This window comes from Callithrix jacchus, chromosome 7, assembly GCF_049354715.1.
Source record: "Callithrix jacchus isolate 240 chromosome 7, calJac240_pri, whole genome shotgun sequence".
NCBI classification, from domain to species: domain Eukaryota; kingdom Metazoa; phylum Chordata; class Mammalia; order Primates; family Cebidae; genus Callithrix; species Callithrix jacchus.
Window position 1 is genome coordinate 52,816,362 of NC_133508.1, and position 27,951 is coordinate 52,844,312.

General features: G+C 48.1%; 1 protein-coding gene across 9 annotated transcripts; it reads right to left on the bottom strand.

Annotated features, from left to right (window-relative positions):
• Positions 1-604: 604 nt before the first annotated feature.
• CASP9 (caspase 9) lies at positions 605-27,743 on the bottom strand. 9 transcript variants are annotated; one of them, XM_078330435.1, is made up of 12 exons: positions 27,449-27,743; positions 22,773-22,998; positions 22,101-22,196; positions 21,897-22,018; positions 19,502-19,536; positions 18,542-18,718; positions 17,663-17,752; positions 16,313-16,460; positions 8,107-8,271; positions 4,072-4,251; positions 3,031-3,140; positions 605-1,365 (listed from the first exon to the last, which is right to left on the bottom strand). In XM_078330435.1, the coding sequence occupies exons 6-12, from the start codon at positions 18,707-18,709 to the stop codon at positions 1,273-1,275; spliced, it is 954 nt and encodes a 317-aa protein (XP_078186561.1). In that variant the 5' UTR covers positions 18,710-18,718; positions 19,502-19,536; positions 21,897-22,018; positions 22,101-22,196; positions 22,773-22,998; positions 27,449-27,743; the 3' UTR covers positions 605-1,272. The 9 variants fall into 9 exon arrangements, with proteins under 9 accessions (XP_078186561.1, XP_078186556.1, XP_078186559.1 ...); XM_078330430.1 differs by lacking the exons at positions 21,897-22,018; positions 22,101-22,196 and adding an exon at positions 2,707-2,857; XM_078330433.1 differs by lacking the exon at positions 21,897-22,018 and having other exon boundaries at positions 22,151-22,196.
• Positions 27,744-27,951: the final 208 nt, after the last annotated feature.

Genomic DNA, 27,951 nt, shown 5'->3' on the forward strand with positions numbered 1-27,951 from the left:
GGCTGAGGTGGGAGGATCACTTGGGCTCAGGAGACTGCAGTAAGCCAGGATTGCGTCATTGCACTCCAGCCTGCGTGACGGAGTGAGACCCTGTCTCCAAGAAGAAAAGTCCAAAAAACAAGAAATAAGCTGGCATAAGGATAGCTTAAAAGACCTCAGGGTGGGGCCTTCTGGGGAAGCCCAACGTGTCACTATTGCACAGCACCGTCATACTACAGTCGGGGTGTTTCGGCAAGCAAGGCACATGGGAGGCATGGTTGGGACTCAGGAGACCCAGGTTCCAGCCAGGTCTTTTCTCTGGATAACTGTTACCTTGGACAAGAGACCTAACCTCCCTGAGCACAAGGAGAACCTTGTTGCCTTCCTGGGATAGGATAGGGATCGAGTGAAATAAGACATGGAGAAATGGGGCTGGGTGCAATGATGCATGCCTGTAGTTAGAGCTACCTGGGAGGATCACTTAAGCCCAGGATTGGGCTGGGCAATACAGCAAGACTCCCCAAAAAACATGGGGAAATGTTTTTTTAAAAGCAGAAGTCTCTTTTATAAGGAAGAACAGAAAGTTGGAGCAAAACAAGGGAAGAAATAGGCAAAAGAGAGTCCATATTTGCCTAAGATTTATTTCTTAAGATTAATGCAATATAGGAAAAATTAACAATTTTTAAAACTTCATTTAGAATTCACAGATTACAGCTGTTCAGACTCCAGTAGGCCCCAGTTCACTGATCTATGAGATACTGGTTTGTGTGTAGCCAAAAACCCCTACAGATCAGTAGGTGCTGGGTGCCAGGTGAGGAAACTTTTATAGCCCAGGACATATTTGGCAACGCCTGAAGACATTTTTGTTTGGCACCACTCAGGGAGATATTGTTACTGGCATTGAGGTGAGGGATAGTGCTGAACATCCCACAGCACACAGGACAACCTCACAGCAAAGGATGACCTGGCCCCACATGTCAGTAGCACAGAGGTTAATCCCTGCTCTAAAGAGAACACAGCGATCACAGGACACAGTCACTAGCCCCAGACCAGCCACTGCTCAGGAGGCCATGTACAATCCGCAGCATTCATCTGTCCCTGTTCCTCCACTGTTCAGAACTTGTCGACAATCTGGAAGCTGCTAAGAGCCTATCTCACTGGCAGAGAAAGAGCAGACCCTGTGCCAGCTGCAAAGCCCTTGAGTTGCAGGAAAAGTCCAGGTCTCAGCCACTTTCAGGCCTAAGGCAGGAAGGCTTTGGAGTGCAAGATAAGGCAGGATGAAGGACTCTGGCCTTATGATGTTTTAAAAAAAAGTTTTTTCCGGAGGAAATTAAAGAAACCAGGCATCTGTTTATAAATCCCTTTCTCCGAAACAGCATTAGCGACCTGTAAGACAAGACCATGGAGAGGTCTGTGAGTTCAGTTCTCTGGACTGAAGGAGGAATTCAAGAGGGGCTGGGGGGAATATCCATTCAATCCACACCTTAAAAACAACTCAGGCTGGGCGCAATGGCTCACATCTGTAATCCCAGCACTTTGGGAGGCCAAGGTGGGCAAATCATGAGGTCAGGAGTTCGAGACCAGCCTAGCCAACATGATGAAACCCCGTATGTACTAAAAATACCAAAAATAAGCTGGGCATAGTGGCGGGAGCCTGTAATCCCAGCTACTCAGGAGGCTGAGGCAGAATTGCTTGAACTCGGGAGGTGGAGGTTGCAGTGAGCTGAGATCATGCCACTGCTCCAGCCCTGGTGAAAGAGTGAGACTCCACCTCAAAACAAAACAAAAGGGCTGGGCACAGGGCTCACTCTTGTAATCCCAGCACTTTGGGAGGCCAAGGCAGGTGGATCACGAGGTCAAGAGTTCAAGACCAGCCTGACCAATATGGCGAAACCCTGTCTCTACTAAAAATACAAAAATCAGCTGGATGAGGTGGTGCGGGCCTGTAGGCCCAAGTACACTGGAGGCTGAGGCAGGAGAATCGCTTGAACCTGGGAGGTGGAGGTTGCAGTGAGCTGAGATCATGCCACTGCACTCCAGCCTGGGTGACACAGCAAGACTCCATCTCAAAAAAAAAACAAAAAAACTCAAACGATAGCCTCTTTGAGCAGGGGGACTTAAAGAATAGGCACCTTGACTGTAACTTTTAAAAACTCAAAATTCAAAATTTCCAAACTCATAAAGTTCAGGTCAGACTGAAATTATCTGCAAGAAAAAAAATGAAGGGATCAGAACCAAGAGCTGAAAGCACTGCTTATTAGCACTGATTGTCCCCACCCTACACTGCAGGGCCCCAGGCTGTCTCTGAGACTCCCTTGCCCAAGGCCATGGCACCCAGTGGCTGGGAGCTATGCCAAGGGCCACCCAGAACCTACTTGTCTTCTCCTCCTACTGCTCAGCAAGGCACAGGGCCAGATCCTCCCATAGGAGCAAGGCGTGGCCCCAGCCCCACAGTGCCTCCCCATGACATGAATGCCTGAGCAGAGCAGGAGGGGCCCACACACGCTGCTTCCCCATGGCAGCCACAGGCTATGCAACCCTCGGAAGAGGCAACTGCTCTGAGTGGGGTTTCCTTGGAGTACTTCCACCCTCAGGCCACCGTTCCCTGTCTGTTTCCTCACTGGGGCCTCCTGACAAGGGGATACAGGAGGGGTTCACAATTCTTGAAGGTCAAGAGTAGAAGACTGTGTGATGGCCACAGGGTGTGGGGAGGGGCCCATGACCCACCTTCAGGGTCTGGACAGAGCCATCCCTCACTGGCACTGAGGACCAGCTCCATCAGTGGAGCAGCAGGTGTCAACCTGGGGACTTTGGAGGAGGCAGGGAAGGCAGCTCTTTGAATGAAGGGCAAATGTCACCACAGGCAGGAATGCCTCTCCTAAAGAGACATAAAAGCTCCGACTCTTGTGGCAAGCCAACGCTGAGAGGCAGAGTCTACTACCTTTTACCCTTGGTTTGGGCCTGCCCTGCTCACTCCCCAATCCCCAGCCCCAGAAACACGCTGCCCCTCAGCAGCCTCCCCTCTCCTTTGCAGAGGAAGGCAGCACTCACCCTGAGCAGCAGGGATTGCAGGTCTTCACAGTGAGCCCACTGCTCAAAGATGTCGTCCAGGGTCTCCACATACCAGGAACCGCTCTTGCGCTCCCTCCATGAGACAAAACCTTTGGAGGGAGAAGGGCTCAACACTGCTGGAAAGCCACCCCCGGCCAGGCACGCGGCTTGGGCGCCCTCCAGACCTTGACTCATGCACACCTCCAGCAGGAGCAGCCTGGTCCATGAGGCGCTGTCCTAATCGTGATCTTATTTCACCCTGGTGACCATCTCCTGACTCTGGCTATGATTCCCATTTTCCCAGCAAGGAAACCAAGGCTTAGAAAAGCCAAGTGACTCATCCAAGGGATAAGAAAGGATGGAAACTGCCAGGCACAGTGGCTCACACCTGTTATCCCAGCACTTTGGGAGGCTGAGGTGGGCAGATCACTTGAGGTCAGGAGAGTTCAAGACTAGCCTGGCCAACATGGTGAAACCCCGTCTCTACTAAAAATACAAAAATTAGCCAGGTGTGGTGGTGCACACCTGTAATCCCAGCTACACAGGAGGGTGAGGCAGGAGAATCATTGAACCGAGGAGGTGGAAGCTGCAGTGAGCCAAGATCATGCCACTGCACTCCAGTCTGGGTGACAGAGCAATACTCCATTTAAAAAAAAAAAAAAAGAAGGAAGGAAACTACCATCTGCTGCACCCATACATGCCAGGCACTGTGCTCAGTGCCGTGCCAGCCACCTTTAATCCCTATGGCAACCCCTGAGGCATAACTCCTATTCCCATGCTAAAGATACGAAGGCTGAGGCGGGGCAGGCAGAGGAGAGGTAAGTGAGCACAGGAATCCAAGGGTGCGGGCCTCCTTGCAGTGCACACCCTTGACCGCTCACCCTGAGCCAAGGCTCACAGAGAAGTAACTTGCTCAGGGTCACAGAGGGGCAAGAGACAGAACCAGAACTCATACCCAGGTCTTTTCTTTCACCACAGTTGCCTCTAGGGCAGATGGGAAGAACCCCTGGCTGCGAGGATGAGCCCTTCTGATATGCTCACCTGGGAAAGTAGAGTAGGACACAAAGATGTCACTGGGTGTGGGCAAACTAGATACAGCGTCCACCTGGTCAAAGGTCCACGCATCTTCCTGGAATGGGGTGGCATCTGACTCGGGGTTACTGCCAGGGGACTCCTCTTGAGGGGAAGTGGAGGCCACCTCAAACCCATGGTCTTTCTGCTCTGCAGGAAGCAGAAACAAACACCCCTCGTCATTGAAATACACAGACACAGATGGTTCAACATATGAAAGTCAGTGTAATATACTACCTTAACCACAGTGTGAAAGGAAAAGAAATCTTGGGACCCCAAACTCATTAAGCCAAACGGAAAAGTCAAGCTGGGAACTGCGTCGCGTAAACTTGCCTCCCCGTTTTGGTTCCTAAATGAGATGGCTACGAGATGAATAGCTACATACCTCCCTCATATGTTGCCCACAAGAAAATTCCTGGTGAGCTCGAAGATATTTACCCTAAGGCATGTCTGATAAAATTCATCATGGCAAGGCCGGGCACGGTGGCTCACGCCTGTAATTCCAGCACTTTGGGAGGCCGAGGCGGGTGGATCACAAGGTCAAGAGATCGAGACCATCCTGGACAACATGGTGAAACCCCGTCTCTACAAAAATACAAAAAAATTAGCTGGGCATGGTGGCGTGCGCCTGTAGTCCCAGCTACTCAGGAGAATTGCTTGACCCCAGGAGGTGGAGGTTGCAGTGAGCCGAGGTCACGCCACCGCACTCCAGCCTGGCGCCTGGTGATGGAGTGAGACTCTGTCTCAAAAAAAAAAAAAAAATTCATCATGGCAATGTAAATTGATAGCTTATCCTTACAGAGCCATCACCCCTCTGCCCACCTGGCAGAAATGCATATCCAATTGTTCCCCTGCCCCATTTGTCTTTGTTATCTTATCTTCCCTTGCCCTACATTACCTCACGTAAAAATGCAAATTCACTGAGCCAGACAAAGGCATAAATGACTATTTTCCCCCTACCCTGCTCTTACATGAAAACTGTGTACTTCTCAATATCCCGCCCTTTCCCCTTTAAATTTGGAACCCTAAAAATCAGGTTCAGAGAAAGGCATCATAGACCTGTCTCCCAGGTATGCATCCTTAACTTTGGCAAAATAAACTTTCTAAAATGACTCAGACCTGTCTCAGATTTTTGGGGTCCATAAGAGAATGAAAAAAACCTTACATCATCTTAATTGATACAGAAAATGCATGAGACAAGATTCAACAACGTTTCATGATAAAAACAGTCAACAAACTCGGAATAGAAGGAAACTACCTCAACATAATGAAAGCCAGATATGAAAAACCCACAGCAAACACTATACTCAGTGGTGAAAGAATGAAACCTTTTCCTGTAAGATCAGGAAGAAGGAAAGAATTTCTGCTCTTGTCATTTCTATTCAAATAGAGCAAGGAGGCAAAAAAAGAAATAAAAGACATTCACATTGGAAAAAAAGAAGTAAAATTATCTCTACTCACAGATGGTATGATTTTATATGTAGAAAACCCTAAAGATTATACAAAACACTATTAGAACAAATAAAATTAGCAAAATAGCAGGATACAAAGCCATCCACAAAAAACCCCTGCATTTCTGTACACTAACAATGAAACATCAGAAAAAGAAATTACAAAAATGAGTCCATTGACAATAGCATCAAAAATAATAAAATAGAAATTAACTTAACCAAGATGAAAGACTGGTACGATGAAAAGTACAAAACATTGCTGACAGAAATTAAAGAAGGCTGGACACCATGGCTCATGCCTGTAATCCCAACACTTTAGGAGGCTGAGGCAGGAGGATCCCTTGAGCCCAGGAGTTCCAGACCAGCAAAACCTCATCTATAAACATAATTTAAAAAATTACGCCGGTGTGGTGGCATGTGCTTGTAGTCCCAGCAACTGGTGAGGTTGAGGTGGGAGAACCACTTGAGCCCAAGCAGTTGAGGCTGCAGTGAGCCATGATTGTACCACTGCACTCCAGCCTGGGCAACAGAGCAAAACAGACCCAGTCTCAAAAAAGAAAAAGAGCCAGGCACGGTGGCTCACATCTGTAATCCCAGCACTTTGGGAGGCCAAGGTGGGCAGATCACCTGAGGTCAGGAGTTCAAGACCAGCTGGCCAATATGGTAAAATCTGATCTGTACTAAAAATAGAGTATTAGACGGGTGTGGTGGTGCATGCCTATAATCCCAGCTACTTGGGAGGCTGAGGCAGGGGAATCGCTGGAAGCTGGAGGCAGAGAATATCGCTTGAACCTGGGAGGTGGAGGTTACAATGAGCCAAGATCACACTACTGCACTTCAGCCTGGGTGTCAGAGTGAGCCTCTGTCTTTAAAAAAAAAAAAACACACAGTATCTTCTGTTTTCAGAAGTTTAAAAAATAAAAAAAGACGGTATCAACAGAGTAGAAAGGTGAACTGCAGAATAAGAAGAAAAATTTGCAAATCATTTATCTGATAAAGGATTAATATTGAGATTAGAGGATTCATAAAACTCAACAACAAAAAAATCAAACATTCTGATTCAAAAATGGGCAAAGGAAGGGCCAGGCATAGTGGCTCACCCCTGTAATCCCAGCATTTTGGGAGGCTGAGGTGGGCAGATTGCCTGAGGTCAGGAGTTCAAGACCAGCCTGGCCAACATGGCAAAACCGAAACCACGTCTCTGCTAAAAATACAAAAAAAAATTAGCCAGGCATGGTGGTGCACACCTGTAATTCCAACTACTCAGGAGGCTGAGGCAAGAGAATTGCTTGACCTGGGAGGCAGAAGTTGCAATGAGCTGAGATCACACCACTGCACTCCAGGGAGACTCTGTCAGCCTGGGTGACTTTTTCAAAAAAAACGGGCAACAGACTTGTATAGACATTTCCCCAAGGAAGATATACAAATGGCCAATAGGCACATGAAAGAATGCTCAACATCACTAATCATCAGGGAAATGTAAATCAAAACCACAATGAGATACCACCTCCCACCCACTAGAATGGCTACTATCAAAAATATATATATCCTCAGACATCAGTTTGAAGTATAAAAAAAGAGAAAATATAGAAAATAGCAAGTGTTAGTGAAGCTGTAGAGAAACTAGAATCCTTATGCACTATTAGTGGGAAAGCAAAATGGTACAGCCACTGTGGAAAACAGTATGGTGGCTCCTCAAAACATTACAGAATCGAGGCCAGGTGCGGAGGCTCACGCCTGTAAGCCCAGCACTTAGGAGGCCAAGGCAGGTGGATCACGAGGTCAGAAGTTCAAAACCAGCCTGACTAACATGGCGAAACCCCTTCTCTACTAAAAATACAAAAAAAGTAGAGAGGCATAGTGGCACATGCCTGTAATCCCAGCTACTCAGGTGGCTGAGGCAGGAGAACCGCCTGAACCCAGGAGGCAGAGTTTGCAGTGAGCCGAGATCACACCATTGCACTCCAGCCTGGGCGACAGAACAAGACTCTATCTCAAAAATAAATAAATAAATAAATAAAATTACAGATAGAATCAATTACCATCCAATTCACAATTCCAATTCTGTGTATATACCCCCCCAAAGAATTGAAATCAGGTCCTCAAAAAGGTATTTCTATGCCCATGTTCGTAGCAGCATTATTCACAGTAGGCAGAACATGGAAGCAAACCAAGTGTCCATCAGTGGGTGCACGGATAAGCAAAATGTGGTATTATATCCATTACAATGGAATATTATGCAGCCTTAAAAAGGAAGGAAATTCTGACATATGCTACAATACAGACAAACCTTGAGGAAATTATGAGGTGAAATACGCTAGTCACAAAAGCACAAATGCAGTGCGATTCCACATATATGAGGTACTAAGTGTAGCCAAAATCATGAAAGCAGAAAGTAGAACAGTGGTTGCCAGAGGCTGCAGGGAGAAGGGAATGGGGAATCACTGTTTAATGGAAACAGAGTTTCGGTTTTGCAAGATGAAAAGAGACATGGAAATGAATGGTGGTGATGGCCACACAACAGTATGAGTAAGCTTAATACCACTGAACTTACCAGCCTGGCCAACATGGTAAGACCCCATCTCTTCTACGAATGCAAAATCAGCTGAGCGTAGTGGCGTGTGCCTATAAGCCCAGCTACTCGGGAGGCTGAGGAGAACTGCCTGAACCCAGGAGGCGGAGGCTGCAGTGAGCCAAGATCTAGTCATTGCACTCCAGCCTGGGCAAGAGTGAGATTCCGTCTCAAAAAAAAAAAAAAAAATTAAAATACCACTGAACTTAAATACTACTTAAAATGGTTAAGATGAGGCTCGGCACAGTGGCTCATGCCTGTAATCCTAGCACTTTGGGAGGCCAAGGTGGGCAGATCACCTGAGGTCAGAAATTCGAGACCAGTCTGGCCAACATGGTGAAACCCTGTCTCTACTAAAAATTTAAGATTTAGCTGGGCATGGTGGCACACACCTGTAATCCCAGCTATTTGGGAGGCTGAGGCAGGAGAATCACTTGAACCCAGGAGGCAGGTGTTGCAATGAGCCAAGATCATCCCACTGTACCCAGTCTGGGTGACGAGAGCAAGACTCCATTTAAAAAAAAAAATGGTTAAGATAGTAAATGGTTGCTTCAGCTAGAAGAGGAGAAAAAAAAAAAAACTAAACTAAAAAAAAGAAAGTAAAAAAAATAAGATAGTAGGCCGGGCGTGGTGGCTCATGCCTGTAATCCCAGCACATTGGGAGGCCGAGGCGGGTGGATCATGAAGTGAAGAGATGGAGACCATCCTGGTCAACATGGTGAAACCCCGTCTCTACTAAAAATACAAAAACTTAGCTGGGCACGGTGGCGCGTGCCTGTAATCCCAGCTACTCAGGAGGCTGAGGCAGGAGAATTGCCTGATCCCAGGAGGCGGAGGTTGCAGTGAGCCGAGATCACACCATTGCACTCCAGCCTGGGTAACAAGAGTGAAACTCCGTCTCAAAAAAAAAAAAAAAAGATAGTAAATTGTATGTTATGTGTATTTTGCCACAATTTTTAAAAAGCCATATAAAAGTTGTCTTTTTTTAGAAATATAATTGAGGAAACTGTCCACTATATCAGTGTCCCCTTTAAGACAACCAAGGGAAGAAATGTATCTGGGGTCCCTATTCCTAACTTCTATCTTACAAATACCAGATATAGAACACCAGATTCCATAGATCTTGTAAGTGATCTTATTTCCAATGGCAGCTGGAAAGTGTAAAAAATGCACAGGTCACCTCTAGCAAGTAGATGTCACTATCCGATCATATGTAATTAGGTAACTGATACAGACAAGTTAAGGGTTTCCCCCCAGACAGAGGCTGACTGGGACTCTGACCTACCTCATTTTCGAGTCTACTATTACCAATGGCTGGGATTTTTTCCTATTTCTTTACATCTGCAAAGTTATTTTATCTCTACAATCAGTCATTGTATACCTTAAATTTTTAATTCACTTGTACATTTGAAAACTGCAGGCAACTGCCCCACATCATAGGATGTATTTTTGGAATCTAAACTTACTCTTCTTTTCTTCTCTCCTGGTGTTTCCTCTCTATTTTGTTCTAGTGTTATCATCTGTACTTCTTGAGCTACAGCAAATCCTTTTCTAGAATCGAGGGCGGCATCAGAAAAATACCAAATAGACACCAAGTGGTGGGTAATAAAATCCAGAGATGTTTACACCTTCTAATCCAGTAATATCCTAAGAAAACAATCCAAATGTAGCCAAAAGCTTTCTGTATAAAGACACCTGTGGTTGAATGAGCCAAAAATTAGGTATCACCTAAATGGCTAACATTAGGAAAATGGTTTAGGAAATTAGTGCATATCATGAAAACGGCCCATTATAAAGCCTTCTGAGCTAGTAATGATGAAGGCCATGGAGACATGGGGAACTGCTTGGGGGATCACGATAGATGAGAAAAGCAGACTGTGCTCGTAGGCTGGAATCCAAAAGGAAGAGAGAAAACTGAGACGGCTATATTAGCTTGTAACATTCTGAAGGATTTTTTTTTACGTTGCCATATTTTTTCTTTTCCGTTTTAAAATCCAGACTCCCCAAAAGCAGTGCCAAGCTTGGAAAACAGAGAGGTCATGGCAGGACTTGTGCCCCACATGGCTCAGCCACAGAGCCACTAAAGAGGCGACGCTGAGGGAGGTCTCCTGAGATGAGGCCTTCTGCAGTAGGGCTCATGGTGGGTGGGATAAGAGGGAGCACAGAGGGCTACTCAGGAGGGAAGGCAGCTAACAAGAGCTTTGGTTAAAATATATACATATATCTCCATATATATATTTAACCATATATATATATTTAACCAGAAAGAATTTTTTTTTTTTTTTTTTTCTGATGGAGTCTTACTCTGTCACCCAGGCTGGAGTGCAGCGGCATGATCTCGGCTCACTGCAACCTCCACCTCCCAGGATCAAGCAATTCTTTTGCCTCAGCCTCCTGAGTAGCTGGGACTACGGTGCACCCTGCCACGTCTGGCTTGTTTTTTGTATTTTTTTAGTAGAGACAGGGTTTCACCATGTTGCCCAGGCTGGTGGCAAACTCAGCTCAGGCAATCAGCCTGCCTTGGCCTCCCAAAGTGCTGGGATTACAGGCATGAGCCACTGTACCCAGCCTAAAAGAATTTTTTAAAAAAATAGGCCAAAGTTGGAGTAGGAGTGGTCCAGAGGGTCCCCTGGGAAAACACTCCTGGAGAATGTGACTGTGACCCAGACCCTTATGCCATCAGGGAGAAGAGACAGCATGTACTGGCTGGTGGTGTCCTGGTGAGAGAGACAGCACCTGCTGGCTGCACCACAGGCATGTTTGCATGGCTGGATCGTGACTGAGGGAAGTCAGGTTTCACCCAGAGGAGCTGGGGGCCCATCCGGCAGGGACAGAGGTGGTTCTGGCAACCCCATAATAATACCACCAAAATCTGCTGACCTCTTAACCCACACAGCTAATGCTTAGAAATGATTGGTAATTGGCATTCTCCCAGCTAATGTGCAGGGGCACAGATTTCTACCCCGTATTTTTGTGCCTCTCAACTACCCTGCTTCTCATGGGGGCCCCCAGCCTGCAAAGGGGGGGGTCCCTTTGATCTGTGACAGCCATGCTTTTCTCTAGATTTTTCGGTTCATCACTTCTCGTTGTTTTCTTGGTAGAGATTTGGAATCTGCCCCAGGTGTCTGGGAATGACATGAAGCCACACAGGCAGGAGGCCTGAGCCCTGAGTGTGACTGTGCTGGGTCTGCCTGGCAGCCTGCAGGGGCAGAGAGGACACCTAGTGAGAGGAGACAGGGTAAGCAGAGAGGCTGAGAAGAGGCAACAGGATCAGAGCAGGGGGTGTAGGGGAAAGGGAAAGAGTGGGTCAGGTCAGGGCACTACTGCAGCTCCATTCCCATGTCATCTAGTTCCACAAACCTGATGTGAAGGCCTTGCCTGGGGAGTTCTTAGAGAGCCTCATTAACGCAAAACTCCCCAGAAGGTGGGACTCATTCCCCATAAGAATAAATGTTCAGTAGGAAGAGGAGATGTTCCCTCCACACAAATAATCCACAATCAATGCAACATATGGTCATTGTTTTCACCTTCTCAGCCTGATCTCTCAAATTCCAAAATTGACAGCTCAGCCTCAGAGAGGTGGCCTCTTGGCTGTCTATCACACTGACACTGCACACCAAAGTTAATGACTTTAAGGCACGTTTTTCAGCCCTGGTGCTGTCCCCTCTTAATGAAGGGGTGGATGACATGTTGGAGGGTTTTTAAATTCATATTTAAAAATTATTTTTAAATTATTACAATAATTTAAAATAAAAGTGAGTTACAAAATAACAATGCAAGGGTCCTCAAAACCCAGGGCAAATGTTCTGACACATGTAAACAGACACCCCGCCAGGCACTGGCAGAGATTGGGGACATTTCTATTTCTGCTCTCAGCTGACGTGGTGGCACCATGTGGTAACAGCATTAAGCACCAGGTCACGCAGCCTGCAGAGGCAAAGCAGGGACCCGACTCCCAAGGGGTATCTTAATCACTACAAGTCGGTTTTGAAATCTTGCTGTTTTCTGAGAGTTTTGTTTTAATGGTGGAAATCTACATTATGCCAAATTTGGCTCATAGAATTTTTTTTATATCGGTTTCTTTTTAAATATCATGGTTACTTTATTTCACAAATGTAATGGTTGTTTTTTTTTTGAGACAGAATCTCACTCTGTCACTCAGGCTGGAATGCAACCTCCGCCTCCCAGGTTCAGCTCACTGCAACCTCCGCCTCCCAGGTTCAAGCAATTCTCCTGCCTCAGCCTCCTGAGTAGCTGGGATTACAGGCATGCACCACCACACCCGGCTAATTTTCTTATTTTCATTTTTAGTAGAGACAGGGTTTCACCATGTTGGTCAGGCTGGTCTTGAACTCCTGACCTCGGGATCTGCCTGCCTTGGCCTCTCAAAGTGCTGGGATTACAGGCGTGAGCCACTGTGCCCAGCTGTTTTTGTAGGGTTTTTAAAAATTATTTCTTTGAGAGACAGGGTCTCGCTCTGTCATCCATGCTGGATGGCCTCAACCTCCAGAGCTCAAGTGATCTTCCTGCCTAAACCTCCCAAGTAGCTAGGACCACAGGAACACACCAGCATGCCTGGCTAATGTTTCAATTTTTTTTTTTTTTTTATTGAGATGGAGTTTCGCTCTTGTTACCCAGGCTGGAGTGCAATGGCGCGATCTCGGCTCACCGCAACCTCCGCCTCCTGGGTTCAGGAAATTCTCCTGCCTCAGCCTCCCAAGTAGCTGGGATTGATTACAGGCACGCACCACCATGCCCAGCTAATTTTTTGTATTGTTTTAGTAGAGACGGGGTTTCACCATGTTGACCAGGATGGTCTCGATCTCTTCACTTCGTGATCCACTCGCCTCAGCCTCCCAAAGTGCTGGGATTACAAGCGTAAGCCACCGCACCTGGCCTGTTTCAAAATTTTTTACAGAGACTGGTCTCAAGAGATCCTGGTCTCAAGATATCCTCCCACATCAGCCTCCCAAACTGTTGGGATTACAGGCATGAACCACCATAGATGCGTTTATATGGTTTTCCTTTAAATTCAAACAATTAGAATCCACATGCAATGCAACCAGACTGTGAGCTCTGTACCAGGCTGAGGGACTGGCTGTGGGGCAGCAGGCCAGGCCCTGCCCTCAGAGCTGACCAGGAAATAAGCCCATCTCAATACAATGGGACAGTGCTATGGCAGGGGAGGGACAAGGGCTGCAGGAGCACAAAGGCCAGCTAACTCTGACTTTGGCCAAGAAAGGGGTATTTAGGGAAGACCTTCTGGAGGCAGTGACAATAAATCATAACCAGAAGGATGGCTGATTAAGTCAGCCAGGGGCTAGGAACGGTGGCCCATGTCTATAATCCCAGTATTTTGGGAAGCAGAGGTGGGAGTATCACTTGAGCCCAACAGTTCAAGACTAGCCTGGGCAATATAGTGAGACCGCCATCTCTAAAATAAAGTAAGTAAAATGAATCTTTTTAAAAGAGTTAGCCAGGGAAGCAAGCAGAAGAGCAAGCAAGAGCCTGGACATCCTGCGAAGGCTGAGCCGTGCTAGGGACTCAGATCATGCCAGGCTAGGGGAGGTGCCAGGTCACCAAAGGCCTTAGAAGCCCTGCTACAAGTCCTTAAGAGTAACATCGGGCCGGGCACGGTGGCTCACGCCTATAATCCTAGCACTTTGGGAGGCCGAGGTGGGTGGATCACAAGGTCAAGAGATGGAGACCATCCTGGTCAACAAGGTGAAACCGCATCTCTACTAAAAATACAAAAATTAGCTGGGCATGGTGGTGCACACCTGTAGTCCCAGCTACTCAGGAGGCTGAGGCAAGAGAATTGCTTGAACCCAGAAGGCGGAGGTTGCGGTGAGCCAAGATTGTGCCATTGCACTCCAGCCTGGGTAACAAGAGCGAAACTCCATCTCAAAAAAAAAAAAAAGAGAAACATCGCAGATATGCATGTGACAAAGGCCCTCCCTGCTGCTGAGACTGGATGAGGTATGGGACGAGCACAAGACTGGCTAACTGTCCAGAAATCAGGTATGCCTGCTCAGCCTGCATTCCTAATGCCCTTGCCCTTTTTGTCTTTCATTTGACTCATAAGAGAAAGAGGGACTACAGGCTCCAGAGGAAGAGCTCTGCTGGGCCACATACTGTGGATAAGACAGGAGTCGAGGCAGAGAAGGATTTCTATAACCTCGAGAGTAGCAGCCTTCCCTGCTTCCTATTACTGCTATTCTGAGGGAACTGTGTTGGCAACAGCAGGGTGGGGGCTTCTTATGTGACACTCCAAAATGGGAGTTGGGGGTAGTCTGGGTCTTCAGTCATTAAAATGAACCAGTCACTGTACACATACCAACGAGAGCATTAAATAATATCAAAGTCAGCCAAGCACAATGGCTCATGCCTGTAATCCCAGCACTTTGGGAGGCCAAGGTGGGCAAATCACTTGCGCTCAGGAGTTCAAGACCAGCCTGGGCAAAATGGCCAATCCCTGTCTCTACAAAAAAATAGAAAAATTAGCCGAGCATGGTGGTGTGCACCTGTAGCCCAGATACTCAGGAGGCTGAGGTGGGAGAATCACCTGAGCTTGGGAGTGGGTTCTGTTACTCTCCCCATTTGCTGAGATGTCTAGAGATTAACTTACCCAGGGTTGTGTGGTCAGTAGCCGATCCAGGGTTTAATCAAGTGTTCTCAATCACGTGCGGTCAGGTCATGGACATGGGTCATGACAGTGTCTTAATATCGTTCATGTCAAATTATAAATTCCAGGAAACTGAAACTGATTTTCCCCTATCCGCAGCATCTAACACATGGCCTGGTATATACAGCTGGCGCTCGATAAACACTTACTGGATGAATGATGTGGCCAGAGGCCGTCCTTCCAGGCAGCCTCCACCCTACTCTGCCAACATGGAATAGGTATGGGGCAGCTGGATGTACACAGGAGAAACATACCACAGGTGCCCACATCACAGCTGGGCAAGCTGGACAGCACTATGGGATAACAGTGCCCACTTATCTGGCAGATCAGGCTAGAGGCAAGGAACTGATATACCTTCTCAATGTCCCAGTCCCCGGAGAGCCTAGGGCAGAGGGGATTCCCTGGGACAGAATTTCTAGTGCTCCCTGATATTCCTGTCATGACCCACAAACCAGGAACCCCGTATTTCTCTCTCTTCCCTCTTTTATAAGAAAATCAGGGGCTGAGCTCAGTGGCTCACACCTGTAATCCCAGCACTTTGGGAGCCCAAGGCGGGAGAATCACGAGGTCAAGAGATTACCAGCCAGGCTAACACGGTGAAATCCCATCTCTACTAAAAATATAAAAAGTTAGCTGGGCATGGTAGCACACACCTGTAGTCCCAGCTACTCAGGAGGCTAAGGCAGGAGAAGCGCTTGAACCCGGGAGGCAGAGGTTGCGATAAGCCAAGATCACACCACTGCACTCCAGCCTGGGCAACAGAGCGAGACTGTGTCTCAAAAAAAAAAAAAAAAAAAAAAGAAAAGAAAAAGAAAATCAGATAACACTGTAGTAGGAGTTGAGTGTAAAATCAGAGCATATAGCAAAACTAAAAATAATCCAAGTAATCCCTTAAAAAACAGACAAACAAAAAATAGAGACAGGGTCTCACTATGTTGCCTAGGTTGCTCTCAAACTCCTGGCTGAAGCAGTCCTCCTGCCTCAGCCTCCCAAAGTATTGGGATCACAGGCGTGAGACTGCACGCGGCCCAAGTAATCCTTAAACATTCTCCAAAACCCCACAACTACGCTTTTGGGAATTCCAATAATTAAATTCTTCATTTTCTTCTTGCAGTTCTTCTGTGGCCACCCTTTCTCTGGGATAGTGGAAATGGGGTCTAGTTGATGGAGGTCAGGGCAATGGTGACAAGAAAAATAAAAAGAGGTCTTTCCTCTCTCTTGGGCTTTGTTTCTTTTGCCAAGTCTCTGGAATTGAAGCTGCTGAAGTTACAGGAGCCCGTGACGCTACTGTGCCATGGAACAAAAGACTCTAACCTCTACAGAGCAGACGGAGTGGAGGCCCGCTCCAGCCAGGCAGGTGCTGCCACAAACAGACTATGTGTGGTACCCTCTGACTGCCTGGAGAGACCTCGTGAGCTCTGTGAGGGGCAGGCTGGAGAAAGAAACAGGTGGTGGCCCCCTCCCCGCCAGACCCACCCACAGGGAGGCTGAGGAGCTGCTTACCCCCACCACAGGCCTGGATGAAAAAGAGCTTGGGCTTCCCTCCCAGGCTGGGGCAGCTGGTCCCATTGAAGATGTTCACAATCTTCTCAACTGACACAGGGTATCCATCTGTGCCGTAGACAGCCCCTGGAAACTGCAGGTGGCTGGCCTAGAAGATCAAGAGCCTTGGTTACAACACCAAGAAGCTGGAGTAGGAATCCCACAGCCTATTCAGAGGTTTCATGGGGGCCGAGCATTCGGAAGGTCAAAGCCAGGGGCACTAGGCTAACTGAGACAGAGAAGTTGGTTCTGGAAAGACTGGTCAGCATCTGTTCCAGGGGTCTCATCTCAAACTCATATCCCTCTAGGGGCCAGACAGTATGCCTGGAGAGTGCTGCCTGCGGCCTCTAGACCACTGGCTCTCAAAGTTTGGCCCCTGGAGCAGCAGCATCAATATCACTTGGGAACTTATAAGAAATGAGATTCCCTGGCCCCACCCAGACCTCCTCATCAGCAGTCTGGTCCTCCAGGCCCCTCTGACTGAGGCAGCTCAACGCTAACAGGGGCTGCTTTAAATCAATTCAGCTCAAACCTCAAGTGCACGGAAATCACCTCAAGTTCATGGAAGTCATATTGGGCAGACTGGGAATGAAGAGGTCCAGGGTAGGGCCTAGGAGTCCACATTCCTCACGCGCTCTAGGGACCACATTATGAGAGAAAGGACCAAAGGGAAAGCCCTGCCCAGCCACAGGCTGGAGTTTTACTGGCTAAGGATTCCAGACAGGTCAGGCCAGACCTTTGCGGTTTGTCAAGAGAAACTAGGAATCATAATTTTTATGTGAAATTTGCCAGTTTTCAAAACACTGCACAGACCACAGGGGGACTCCAGGCCCAAGCTTGTAACTGTGATCTGTCCAACTCCTCAACTTAATAGATGAGGAAATCAAGGCCCGGGAAGGGGTAAGGGCTTAGCCACATGACAAACACATGAGTGAGTGTCCTGAGTCCCACCAGCAGCAAGGGGCCTGGAGCAATGCCTTGAAGGACAGGGACAGAAGCTGAGACATCATGTGTGCTGTGCCTGCATATGAACAAGCTCCAGGGGCAGGAGCTTTGTAAGCAGACCTGGTCTCTGCCCTCCCTCTCCCAGAGGGCTTCTCCCAGGAACAATGCCCTGCCCAGGAAGGTGCAGCCAACTCTTCAGAGGACCACATGTCTCCCAAGAAAACAGCAGGAGGTGGGCAGGGCCCCACAGCCCTTTTCCACAAAGCCAAGGGTGTTTTGGATACAGGAAGGGAGAGGGCCCCTGCATGGCTGCTTGGCACAGCTTTTACCCAATGCCTGCCCAAGGAGCAGAGGGAGGCTTCCTACCTGACAGCCGTGAGAAAGGATGACCACCACACAGCAGTCCAGAGCACCGTGGTCCCGCCGCGCCAGCTCCAGCAAAGTCAGCCTCATTTCCTACAAGAGAGGGCTGCAGGTGAGCCAGAAGCACCAACAGGTCTGGCTGCAGCCTGGGCCCTTCCTGACAATAAAAAGGCCCAGCCAGGCCAGGAACGGTGGCTCAGGGCTATAATCCCAGCACTTTGGGAGGCCGAGGTAGGGAGATCATTTGAGGTCAGGAGTTCAAGACCAACCTAGCCAACATGGTAAAATCCCATCTCTTCTAAAAAAAAAAAAAAATAGCTGGGTGTGGTGGCACATACCTGTAATCCTAGCTACTCTCAGGAGGCTGAGGCGGGAGAATTGCTTGAGCCTGAGAGGTGGAGTTTGCAGTGAGCCAAGATCTCGGCACTGCACTGCAGCCTGGGCGACAGAGTAGGGCTCTGTCTCAAAAACAAACAAAAAACAAAGGGCCCAGCCCCACTTTCTTGGCTTCCCAGGGCCGATACTGAAGTGCTGACAGTCCCAGCAGTCGTAACAGCCACTGTTTTCGGGGAGATGGTACTGTGCTTGGGCACTGTTCATTTAACCCCTAAAACAACCCAAGGAGGTAGGTACTGTTCTTGCTTTCCAAACAAGGAAAGTGAGGCACAGAAGGTCACACAGCAGGTGGCCAAGACAGCCAGTCCTCAAACTTGGACTTCTGTGTCTGAAGTTGAACCTGTAGCCACTGGGCCATCCTGCCTCCCACAGTCCTCCAGATGTAAGGGCTCGCCTGGGGAGTCAGCTGGCTTTTGGGGTTCCTCAAAAGACACTTCCCCACCCACGGCCCCCCACCCCGTCTCCCTCCACTGATAGTGAGTGTACCTTGGCAGTCAGATCACGCTTCACCTCCACCATGAAATGCAGCAAGGAGAAGCGGAGCTGCAACTTCCCACAGTCGATGTCGGAGCCGGTGCGGATGCTGAGCCTGGACTCGAAGCTGAAGTTCACATTGTTGATAATGAGGCAGTGGCCACAGGGCTCCGTGCTCATGACATAAGCCTGCCAGCACAGGGACTCACATAAACCCAGGCTCTCCCCGCACTCCCTAGGGGACAGTCTGGAGAAACGGGAAGAAAATGGGGTCTGCCCTCCCGCACAAGAAGTAGCAGGGTCTCTACCTGCATTCCAGGGCAGAAGAGAACCAACTACAGGACAGACAGGCAGGCACTAGAAGGTGAGTCCCCATCTCAGTATTCAGGGAAGGGAGCTGCTAATCTGGAAATCCAACAGCCTACAAGCATTCATCCCAAAGGACCTTCACAGTCACCCAGGCCAGGGCGCACTTGAGAACTCTGTCAGCAGAACTGTGCCCAGGCCACCAGGGGGCACCCAAGGCTGCTCCCTCCCCAGGCTTGGTCCCCTTGTAATTCTTTCTCGAGGCAGTCTGTTCTTTTGTAGACGGTACCTAATCACTACTTCTATTTATATCCTCATTTGCCTAACTTCTCTCTCCCCTAACAGACAGACAGCTTCTTCCCAGATGGCCCCACCACAGAGCACAGGAGCGACACAATAAATACTTGTGAATGAGAGAGTGGTGACTTGGTATGAATCCCAATGCCTGCCCCTCATCAGGTCTGCATCACTTCTGCCCCAAGCTTTGCAGATGAGGAAGAACAGGGTTGAACAATCTGCCCCTGCAGGTGCTAGGCCGGAGTCAGGGACGCTGGCCTAGGACTGGGTTCCCTGCGCTCCTGACACAGCTACAGGGAAGGACTTGAGGGATGGAAAGGGAACGGCCCAGAGCCCAAGCTCCGGGGCCCAAAACTCATGGAGACTCACCAAATCCGCATTTCCCCTCAAATTCTCAGGGGCACCTGGAGAGACAGAGAAAGAGGGAAACATGAATGCTGGGGTGCAGCAGAGGGAGGGGCATGGAGCTCTAGAGGACAGCCTCTCAAGAACAGAGCAGCAAGAACTTAGACACTCAGGCTATGCTTGGGGGAGAGCCAAATGGCAGAGCTGCCTTGGAGATCTGTTTAGAGTTTTCTTTTTGGAGACAGAGTCTCACTCTGTCACCCAAGCTGGAATGCAGTAGCGCAATCTCAGCTCAATGCAACGTACACCTCCTGGGTTCAAGCGATTCTCCTGCCTCAGCCTCCTGAGTAGCTGGAACGAAAGGCACGCACCACCACACCTGGCTAATTTTTGTATTTTTAGTAGAGATGGGGTTTACATCATATTGGTCAGGCTGGTCCTGAACTCCTGACCTCATGATCCACCCGCCTTGGCCTCCCAAAGTGCTGGGATTACAGGAATGAGCCACCACGTCCGGCCCTGTTTAAAGGTTTCTAACCAAGTTAAACACACACCTACCCACTGACTAGCAAGTCCACCCTCAAGTATATATCCAAGAGCAACAAGGGCACATGGGCACACAAGACTGGGCCAAAATGTTCCCTGAGACCTTACTCATAAAGCCCAACCTGGAAACAACCAAGCCAACAACAACTTGATAGATATACAAATTGTGATACAGCCATGACAGAGAACTTTGTACAGCCTAAAAAGGAAGAAGCTAGTGTCTAGTGTCTACCTAAACAAAAAAGGAATGAGCTACTGATGATACAGGAGATAGAATACTCAGGCAGATAGTGAGGGTGAAACAGTCCTCGGCAGAATTTCCCTCTTAACAAAAAGCAGCCCCCAAATAATTTCTTTTCTAACAAAGAGCAGCCTGAAAAATGGAGCTACAGACATAGATAAGCAAGCTGCAAGCTCATACGAGTGAATGCTCGCAGCTGTGCCAACAGAAAAGGGTTACTGGGGGCCAGGTATATTCAACAAGGAGGCTCCATCTTCCCTTTTCTTTGTCACCATGAGTACAGTGAAGAAGTAGGCAACAGGCCAGGCGGTGGCTCACACCTGTAATCCCAGCACTTTGGGTGGATCACGAGGTCAGGAGATCAAGACCATCCTAGCTGATATGGTGAAACCCCATCTCTACTAAAAATACAAAAAATTAGCCAGGTGTGATAGCATGTGCCTGCAGTCCCAGCTATTAGGGAGGCTGAAGCAGGGGAATCGCTTGAACCCAGGAGGCAGAGGTTGTAAAGGAGGTTGCCTCCTTTACAGGACAGTAATGCACTGCACTCCAGCCTGAATGACACAGTGAGACTCTTGTCTCAAAAAAAAAAAGACAGAGGGAAGAGAGAACATGCCAAAAAAATACAAACGCTAGCAGGCATGGTGGGCACGTGCCTGAAGTCCCAGCCTCTCAGGAGGCTGAGGTGGGAAAACTGCTTGAACTTGGGAGGCAGAGGTTGGAGGGAGCTGAGATCACACCACTGCACTCCAGCCTGGGCGACAGAGCAAGACCCTATCTCAAAAAATAATAATAAAGTAAAAAAAAAAATAAAGTGATCTTACTATTATTATTATTTACCCTTCAGAATTAAGGTCCTACGAGCAATATTCACAACAAACAGGCAATAAAACACCCTCCAAAAGAAGAGGAAGTTTCTAGTTCTGACTGTTGGTCCTAAATGACTCACGCTGACATTTCCCAGAACCAAATAACATCAAACGAACTTTGTATTCTGCCTGCCTCCTTCACAGGACAGTAATGCACGTGACCAATTCCAGAACCAGTCTTCTTCCTTACACTTCAAGTCAATGCAGCTTCACAGCCTCATCATGTTTGTCTGTTTCTCTGCATTAGGGGATTGTCCCAAAATCAGTTATTCAGCAAGTACTCAATAATGTTCACCATTACTATTATGAATATTCACTTTGATACCACGCAATGTCCACCAGGCACCCATGAAACAGCAAGTGCTAGAGCTCCACACGCTGCCATCGGAACAAAGGCCCAAATGATAACAACCCACGTGTCCATCAATAGGAAAATGGTTAAATAAACTGTGGATCATTCAGAATAGGAACTGCTGCCATCTAGAAATTAAAAAGAATGAACTACTGATATGCACAACAATATGAATGAATTTCACAGATAATATAATGATGAGTGAAAGAAGCCAGGCTCAAGAGTATATAAGACTAGATAAGATTTATATTGGGCTGGGCACAGTGGCTCACGCCTGTAATCCCAGCACTTTGGGAGGCTGAGGCGGGTGGATCACCTGAGGTCAGGCATTTGAGACCGGCCTGGCCAACATGGTGAAACCCCGTCCCTACTAAAAATACAAAAAAATTAGCTGGATATGGTGGCACGCACGTGTAATCCCAGGTACTTGGTAGGCTGAGGCTGGAGAATCTCCTGAACCTGAGAGGCAGAGGTTGCTGTGAGCCAAGAATGCACCATTGCACTACAACCTGGGTAGCTGAGCAAGACTCCATCTCAAAAAAAAAAAAAAATTATATTGAATTTCAAGGACAAGCAAAAGGGATCTCTGGCAATAGAGATCAGAATGGTGATTACCTTGGGAAAGGGGAAGTGGGAATAGATGGAAAGAGAGAGGAGAGTCTTACAGGACCCCGGAATGTTTTCATCTTGATGATCTGGAATGTTAGTTACCTGTGGATACACATAGGTAAAAATAACCCAACTGTATTCTTGGGATTTGTGCATTTTATTGGATGTAGTCATGTGACCTTTGGCAAAGTATTAATTTCCTTGAGCTTCCGTCAGTTTCTCCATCAACAAGGATGGGTCTAATGATACCTGCCTTGCAGGGTTGCTCTAAGGGAAGCAGGCAAGGGTAAATGCTTTGCAGATGTCTATTTGTATGGGGCAGACACAACTAAGGCCTTTCTCCTGCCCCCAGACATGGGGTAGTCCAAGCTACCCAGACCCAAAGGCCAATCCGAAACAACAGATGAACCTGGAAACACTGATCAAAACCTGGGACCTACTATCTCAAAGCCAGGGAAAAAACAAAAACAAAAAACCCGGGACATCCAAAACAGACCTCAACACCTGCTTTTCAAAGGAGGGGCTGCCAAGATTCAACCTCCTGAAGACCCTCCCCCCCATTCAGAAAGATAATACTGAAATTAAATTCTGAATCTCAGCCCACCCAGCTGTACTCAGAGTCAGTCCCCAACGACTACTTTGTCGTGCCCACCCATCCATCACTCTCTTGATACTTACCGCCATCACCCAATCCTCCAGAATCAAAGTCCACTGGTCTGTGATCCTTTGGTTTGGGAATCAAGAACTTTTCTGTTTGCCTATTAGTTTGCAGGATCGAAGCCAATGTGTACTGGCCTGTCTCCTCTAAGCAGGAGATGAACAAAGGAAGGGCTTGACTCCCTCGAGACTCTAGATCTGTGATCAGCTGCCTGGCCTGATCTCGCCGAGATCCACAGCCTGCCCGCTGTTTGGAAAGAAAGACAGATTACCCATGTACTTTTATATGGCTCTCACCTTGTCGTCCCATTTCCCAGCTACTGTACGTCTAAACAATCAGGCACGTGGGCAGAAATGGAGCCTGCAGGTACGCTGAGTGTGTGCCACTTACCAACCTTTGCTGATCTATTCATCATTTTGCGGGGCAAAATATGCCCAGCACTATGCAAAGTGCTGATAATGCTGCCATGGACAGTCACAGTCCTTAGGGAGCAAATTTCTAATGGGGAATGCAATCAGACAAATCAGCAATGACACAGCAAGAGACAAGTGCCCAGAGGGAAGGCACCTGGGGCTGGGGGGGTACAGTAACATCAGGAACTGAATAGTGAATTCAGAGTTTTATGATGGGGGAGGCAGACAGTGGCAAGGGACAAGGCCTTTGTGTGGCCAGGCCAAGAAATTCATCCTGAGACCTGTCAGATGCCACCAAAGAGTTTTTTCATTGTTTTTTTGTTTTTGTTTGTTTTTTTGAGACGGAGTCTCACTGTGTCACCCAGGCAGGAGTGTAGTGGCATAATCTTGGCTAACTGCAATCTCTATCTCCCAGGTTTAAGCGGTTCTCCCGCCTCAGCCTCCCAAGTAGTTGGGATTACAGGCATGCAGCACCATTCCTGGCTAATTTTTAAAATATTTTTAGTAGAGATATTTTTTAAATATTTTGAGTTTTCACCATGTAGCCCAGGTTGGTCTCGAACTCCTAACGTCAAGTGATCCATCCACCTTGGCCTCCCGAAGTGCTGGGATTACAGGCATGAGCCACCGTGCCCAGCCATCTTTTTTTTTTTTTTTTTTTTGAGAAAGAGTTTTGATCTGTCACCCAGGCTGGAATGTAGTGGCACCATCTCAGCTCACTGCAACCTCCATCTTTCAGGTACAAGTGATTCTCCCACATCAGCCTGTAGTCCCACAGTAGCTGGGACTACAGGCATGCGCCACCATGCCCAGCTAATTTTTGTATTTTTTGATAGAGATGGGGTTTCACTATGTTGGCCAGGCTTGTCTCAAAATCCTGACCTCATGTGATTCGCCAACCTCGGCCTCTCAAAGTGCTGGGATTACAGGTGTGAGCTACCATGCCCAGCCATGTAAGAGTTTTAAGAATGGAGTGACAGAGACAGATATACCTTTTCAAAAAATCTTCCTGAGGTCAGGGTGAAAAATGGAAAAGAGTGAGACACAGGAGGCAGCAAAGACAGTGCAGCTGGAATAGAGAGAAGTGAAAGAACAAAGACAAGACACAGAGGGAGGGGCCACAGGATGTGGGCACTGACTAGGCGACTATGAAGGCAGAGCAAGGATCAAGGTTGACAGACAGGCCAGGTTCAGTGGCTCATGCTTGCAACTCCAGCACTTTGGGAGGCTTAAGTAGGAGGATCACTTGAGCCCAGGAGTTTGAGACCAGACTGAGCAATGCAGCGGGGCCCTGTGTCTACAAAAAACAAAGATAATAGCCAGGTATGGTGCCACATGCCTGTGGTCCCAGCTACTCAGGAGGCTGAGACAGGAGGATGGCTCAAGCCCAGGAGGTCAAGGCTGCAGTGAGCTGTGATAACACCACTGCACTTCAGCCTGGGCGAAAGAGCAAGACCCTGTCTCAAAAAAATTAAAAAAAAAAAAAAGTTGACAGGCGTCAGGATGGTGGGGTCAGTGACTAAGACAGATGGAAGATTCTGTTTATCTGCCACCTGTCCTCAGAGACCTAGCACTGGTTAAGTTCTCAGGATCCACAGAGATAAGATGGCACCGTGTCCTCAAACACCCTATAGCAGCACTGTCCACGAGAACTTTCTGTGATGATGGAAATATTCTTAGTGGACACTGTCCCATACGGTAACCGTGTATCACGTGACCATTGAGCCCTTGGGTAGTACAACTGAGGAACTGAATTTTTAACTTTACTTAATTACTTCAAATTTACCTTTAATTAACCACATGTGGCCAATGGCTACTGCTGTGAACAACACAGACCTGTAGTTGAGTCTCACTAGCAGAACAGTTGACTATGTGCAAACAGATGGTGGTGGTTGGATTTCTCTCCACATTTGCTGAGCACTCCAGGAGGTCAGCACTGTGTTAAATGCATTGTTTCACCTTTTTCTCCCTCAATAACCTTACAAAGTTAAATTTCAATTTCCCAACATTTTAGGGCAAAAAATTTCAGGGAAATTGAGTCACAGAAAGGGTTTTTGTTTGTTTGGTTCATCGAGTGTGGCTTTTTACAACCTGCCAATATGTAACAAAGCTAGGATGAGAGTCCAGATCCAACTGGCTCCAAAACCTGTGGGTTTTTCAGCCATACCAGGGTGGCAAAATCGCAACCCGTGGTTCCCACAAAGTTCTTTAAAAATTTCTGAATTTGTTGCTAACATTTTAAGCCAGGATTTAAGCCAGGGAATTTGACAGAGGAATCAAGATTTCCAACTTCTTTCTTAAAATGGGAAAGCTGGGTTGGGTGCAGTGGCTCATGCCTGTAATCCCAACACTGAGGCAGAAGAATCACTTGAGGCCAGGAGTTTGAGACCCATCTGGGCAACACAGTAAGACTCCCATCTGTACAAAAAAATAAAATTTAATTTAAGTTATCCGGGCATGGTGGCATGTGCCTAAAGTCCCAGCTACTCTAAAGGCTGAGGCAGGAAGACCACTTAAGCCCAGGAGGTCAAGGTGGCAGTGAGCCATGATCTCACCACTGTACTCCAGGCTGGGCAAGAATGAGACCCTGCCTCCGAAGAAGCAAAAGATCTGGCAATCCTGGGCCATGTGCGGATATGGCCATATCCAGCCTCAGCTGGAGACGGAGGGCAGTGCAAAGGCTATCCACTATGATGCCCATCCATCAAGCCTCCATGGGCATTGATCCCTGTGAACATCCCTGAAAACAACGACTGTGGCCTCAAACCACTTCTGTTCCCCAGTAGGGGTCACACAGAAGTCACAAGACTTCTTTTATTATTAATGAATAATTACTCATATGATACTCAATTATTATATTTATATTTTTTTGAGACAGAGTTTCGCTCTTGTTACCCAGGCTGGAGTGCAATTGCGCGATCTCGGCTCACTACAACCTCCGCCTCCTGGATTCAGGCAATTCTCCTCCCTCAGCCTCCTGAGTAGCTGGGATTACAGGCACGCACCACCATGCCCAACTAATTTTTTTTTGTATTTTTAGTAGAGACGGGGTTTCACCATGTTGACCAGGATGGTCTGGATCTCTTGACCTCATGATCCACCTGCCTCGGCCTCCCAAAGTGCTGGGATTACAGGCGTGAGCCACTGTGCCCGGCCGATACTCAATTATTTAAAGGCTCTTTCACTGGGACCAGGGCACCGGCTGGGGATATCCAGCCAGCCACTCACACCCACTGTACCTCATGGTGGGAAATAACTCCTTTGTCCTCACAGGCCTGTGGTGAGGGTCACGTGAGACAAAGATGGGAAAGTGATTTTAAAGAAAACCTTAGATGTTTGACTTTATTATTCTCCATTGCCTGCATCAGGTCCCCTATTTCCAAAACCTCTAAACAAAACATAAATTGAACACAGAAAGGGCTGGCCTAAGAGGGCAGGGCAGACAGCCTGAGGGTCTGTGCCTGGCTCTACACTGTTTCACATCCATTAACTCATTTAGTCCTCATTACAGTATTATTGTATTCCCATTTCACAGCCCAGGAAACTGTGGCTCAAAGAGAGTAAGTGACTGGCCCAAGAACAGGCTGCCAGGCAGTCTGATGCCAAAGCGGGTGGCCGAAACCTCTACGCTAGAAAAGCAAAAACACACACACCTCCTTCCTTGCAAGTGTTAAAAAGTAAATTAAAATGGAGACTAACCCTGAAGAATTCCTGAGCAGACAATACTAATCAGGCATCCTAAGTGACCTAAATATTGTTTAAACTGCAAAGATAAGCAAAATTTAACCTGGGTCATATCTGATAAATGCTTATGTTAGAGAGAAGCAAAACTTAACTCTAGTCAATCATAAGCAAGCATAAACAATGAAGACCTTTTTTTAAAAAGGCAATTTTGTAACTGCAAACCAATCAAATAATTCCTCTATTTTGCTTCCACGTTTTCCCAATAAATACTTGCCTCTGACGCTTTGCCACTGCAACACTAAACCTCTTTCAGTTTGATGCTCTCCAATTCAAGAACTGCTTCTTACTCAGTTTTCAAAATGTGTCTCACATTTTTCATTTACACAAGACACTCCTGCACTAACAGTGTACTCTGAGCATGGCGTGGAATCGCTTTAGCGAACACCCGACTAAGAAAGAGGTGTTTGGGATTCTTTGGCTCCGCTGGGGGACTAGAACCCACCCACAGGGAAAGCTGGGCTCCCACACAATGGCTCTTCGAGGGGTGTGGGGACCTGGTCGTGCAGCGCGGGAACAGGAGGCCGGGGGCGGGGGCGCACCTGGATGTCCTCGATCATGTGGGGCTTGAACAGCTCGCGGCTCAGCAAGGCGTCCCAGAGCTGGTCCACCCGCAGCTCCTCCACCAGCAGCCGCCGGTGCCGCTGCAGAAGCAGCCGGTCCGCTTCGTTCATGGCGAGCAGCCTCCACCGTCCGCTTCCGGGCCTCGGCAGCGCGCCCAGGTCCCTAGGACCCGCCCTTGCTTCCAGATCCCGCCCCCGCGTCACTGCCCCGGGTCAGTCTTAGCTACAACGCCTCAGGACGCATCTCCAAGGCCTCGCCCCGCCTCCAGGAGTCGCTCTTGCGTCACCGCCCCGGCCTTAGGACGCCCCTCCGGTCGTCGCCCCGCCCCCAAGGCGAAACGTCACTTCCCTACCCCGCCTCAGAACCCGCCCTCGCGTCACCGCCCCGCCTCCAGGACACATCTCCAAGGCCTCGCCCCGCCCCCAGGATTCGCTCTTGCGTCATCGACCCGCCCCAGGATTCAACCCGCGCCCCAACCCTC

Coding starts and splice junctions, on each gene's coding strand:
- CASP9 (XM_054258777.2), bottom strand. CDS start 27,580: ATGAACGAAGCGGACCGGCTGCTTCTGCAGCGGCACCGGCGGCTGCTG. Junction 8,272..16,312: donor CATCCAGGCCTGTGGTGGGG/GTAAGCAGCTCC, acceptor ACTCTTGCCCAG/GCTGGAGTGCAATGACTAGA. Junction 3,141..4,071: donor GTCCTACTCTACTTTCCCAG/GTGAGCATATCA, acceptor CTCCCTCCAAAG/GTTTTGTCTCATGGAGGGAG.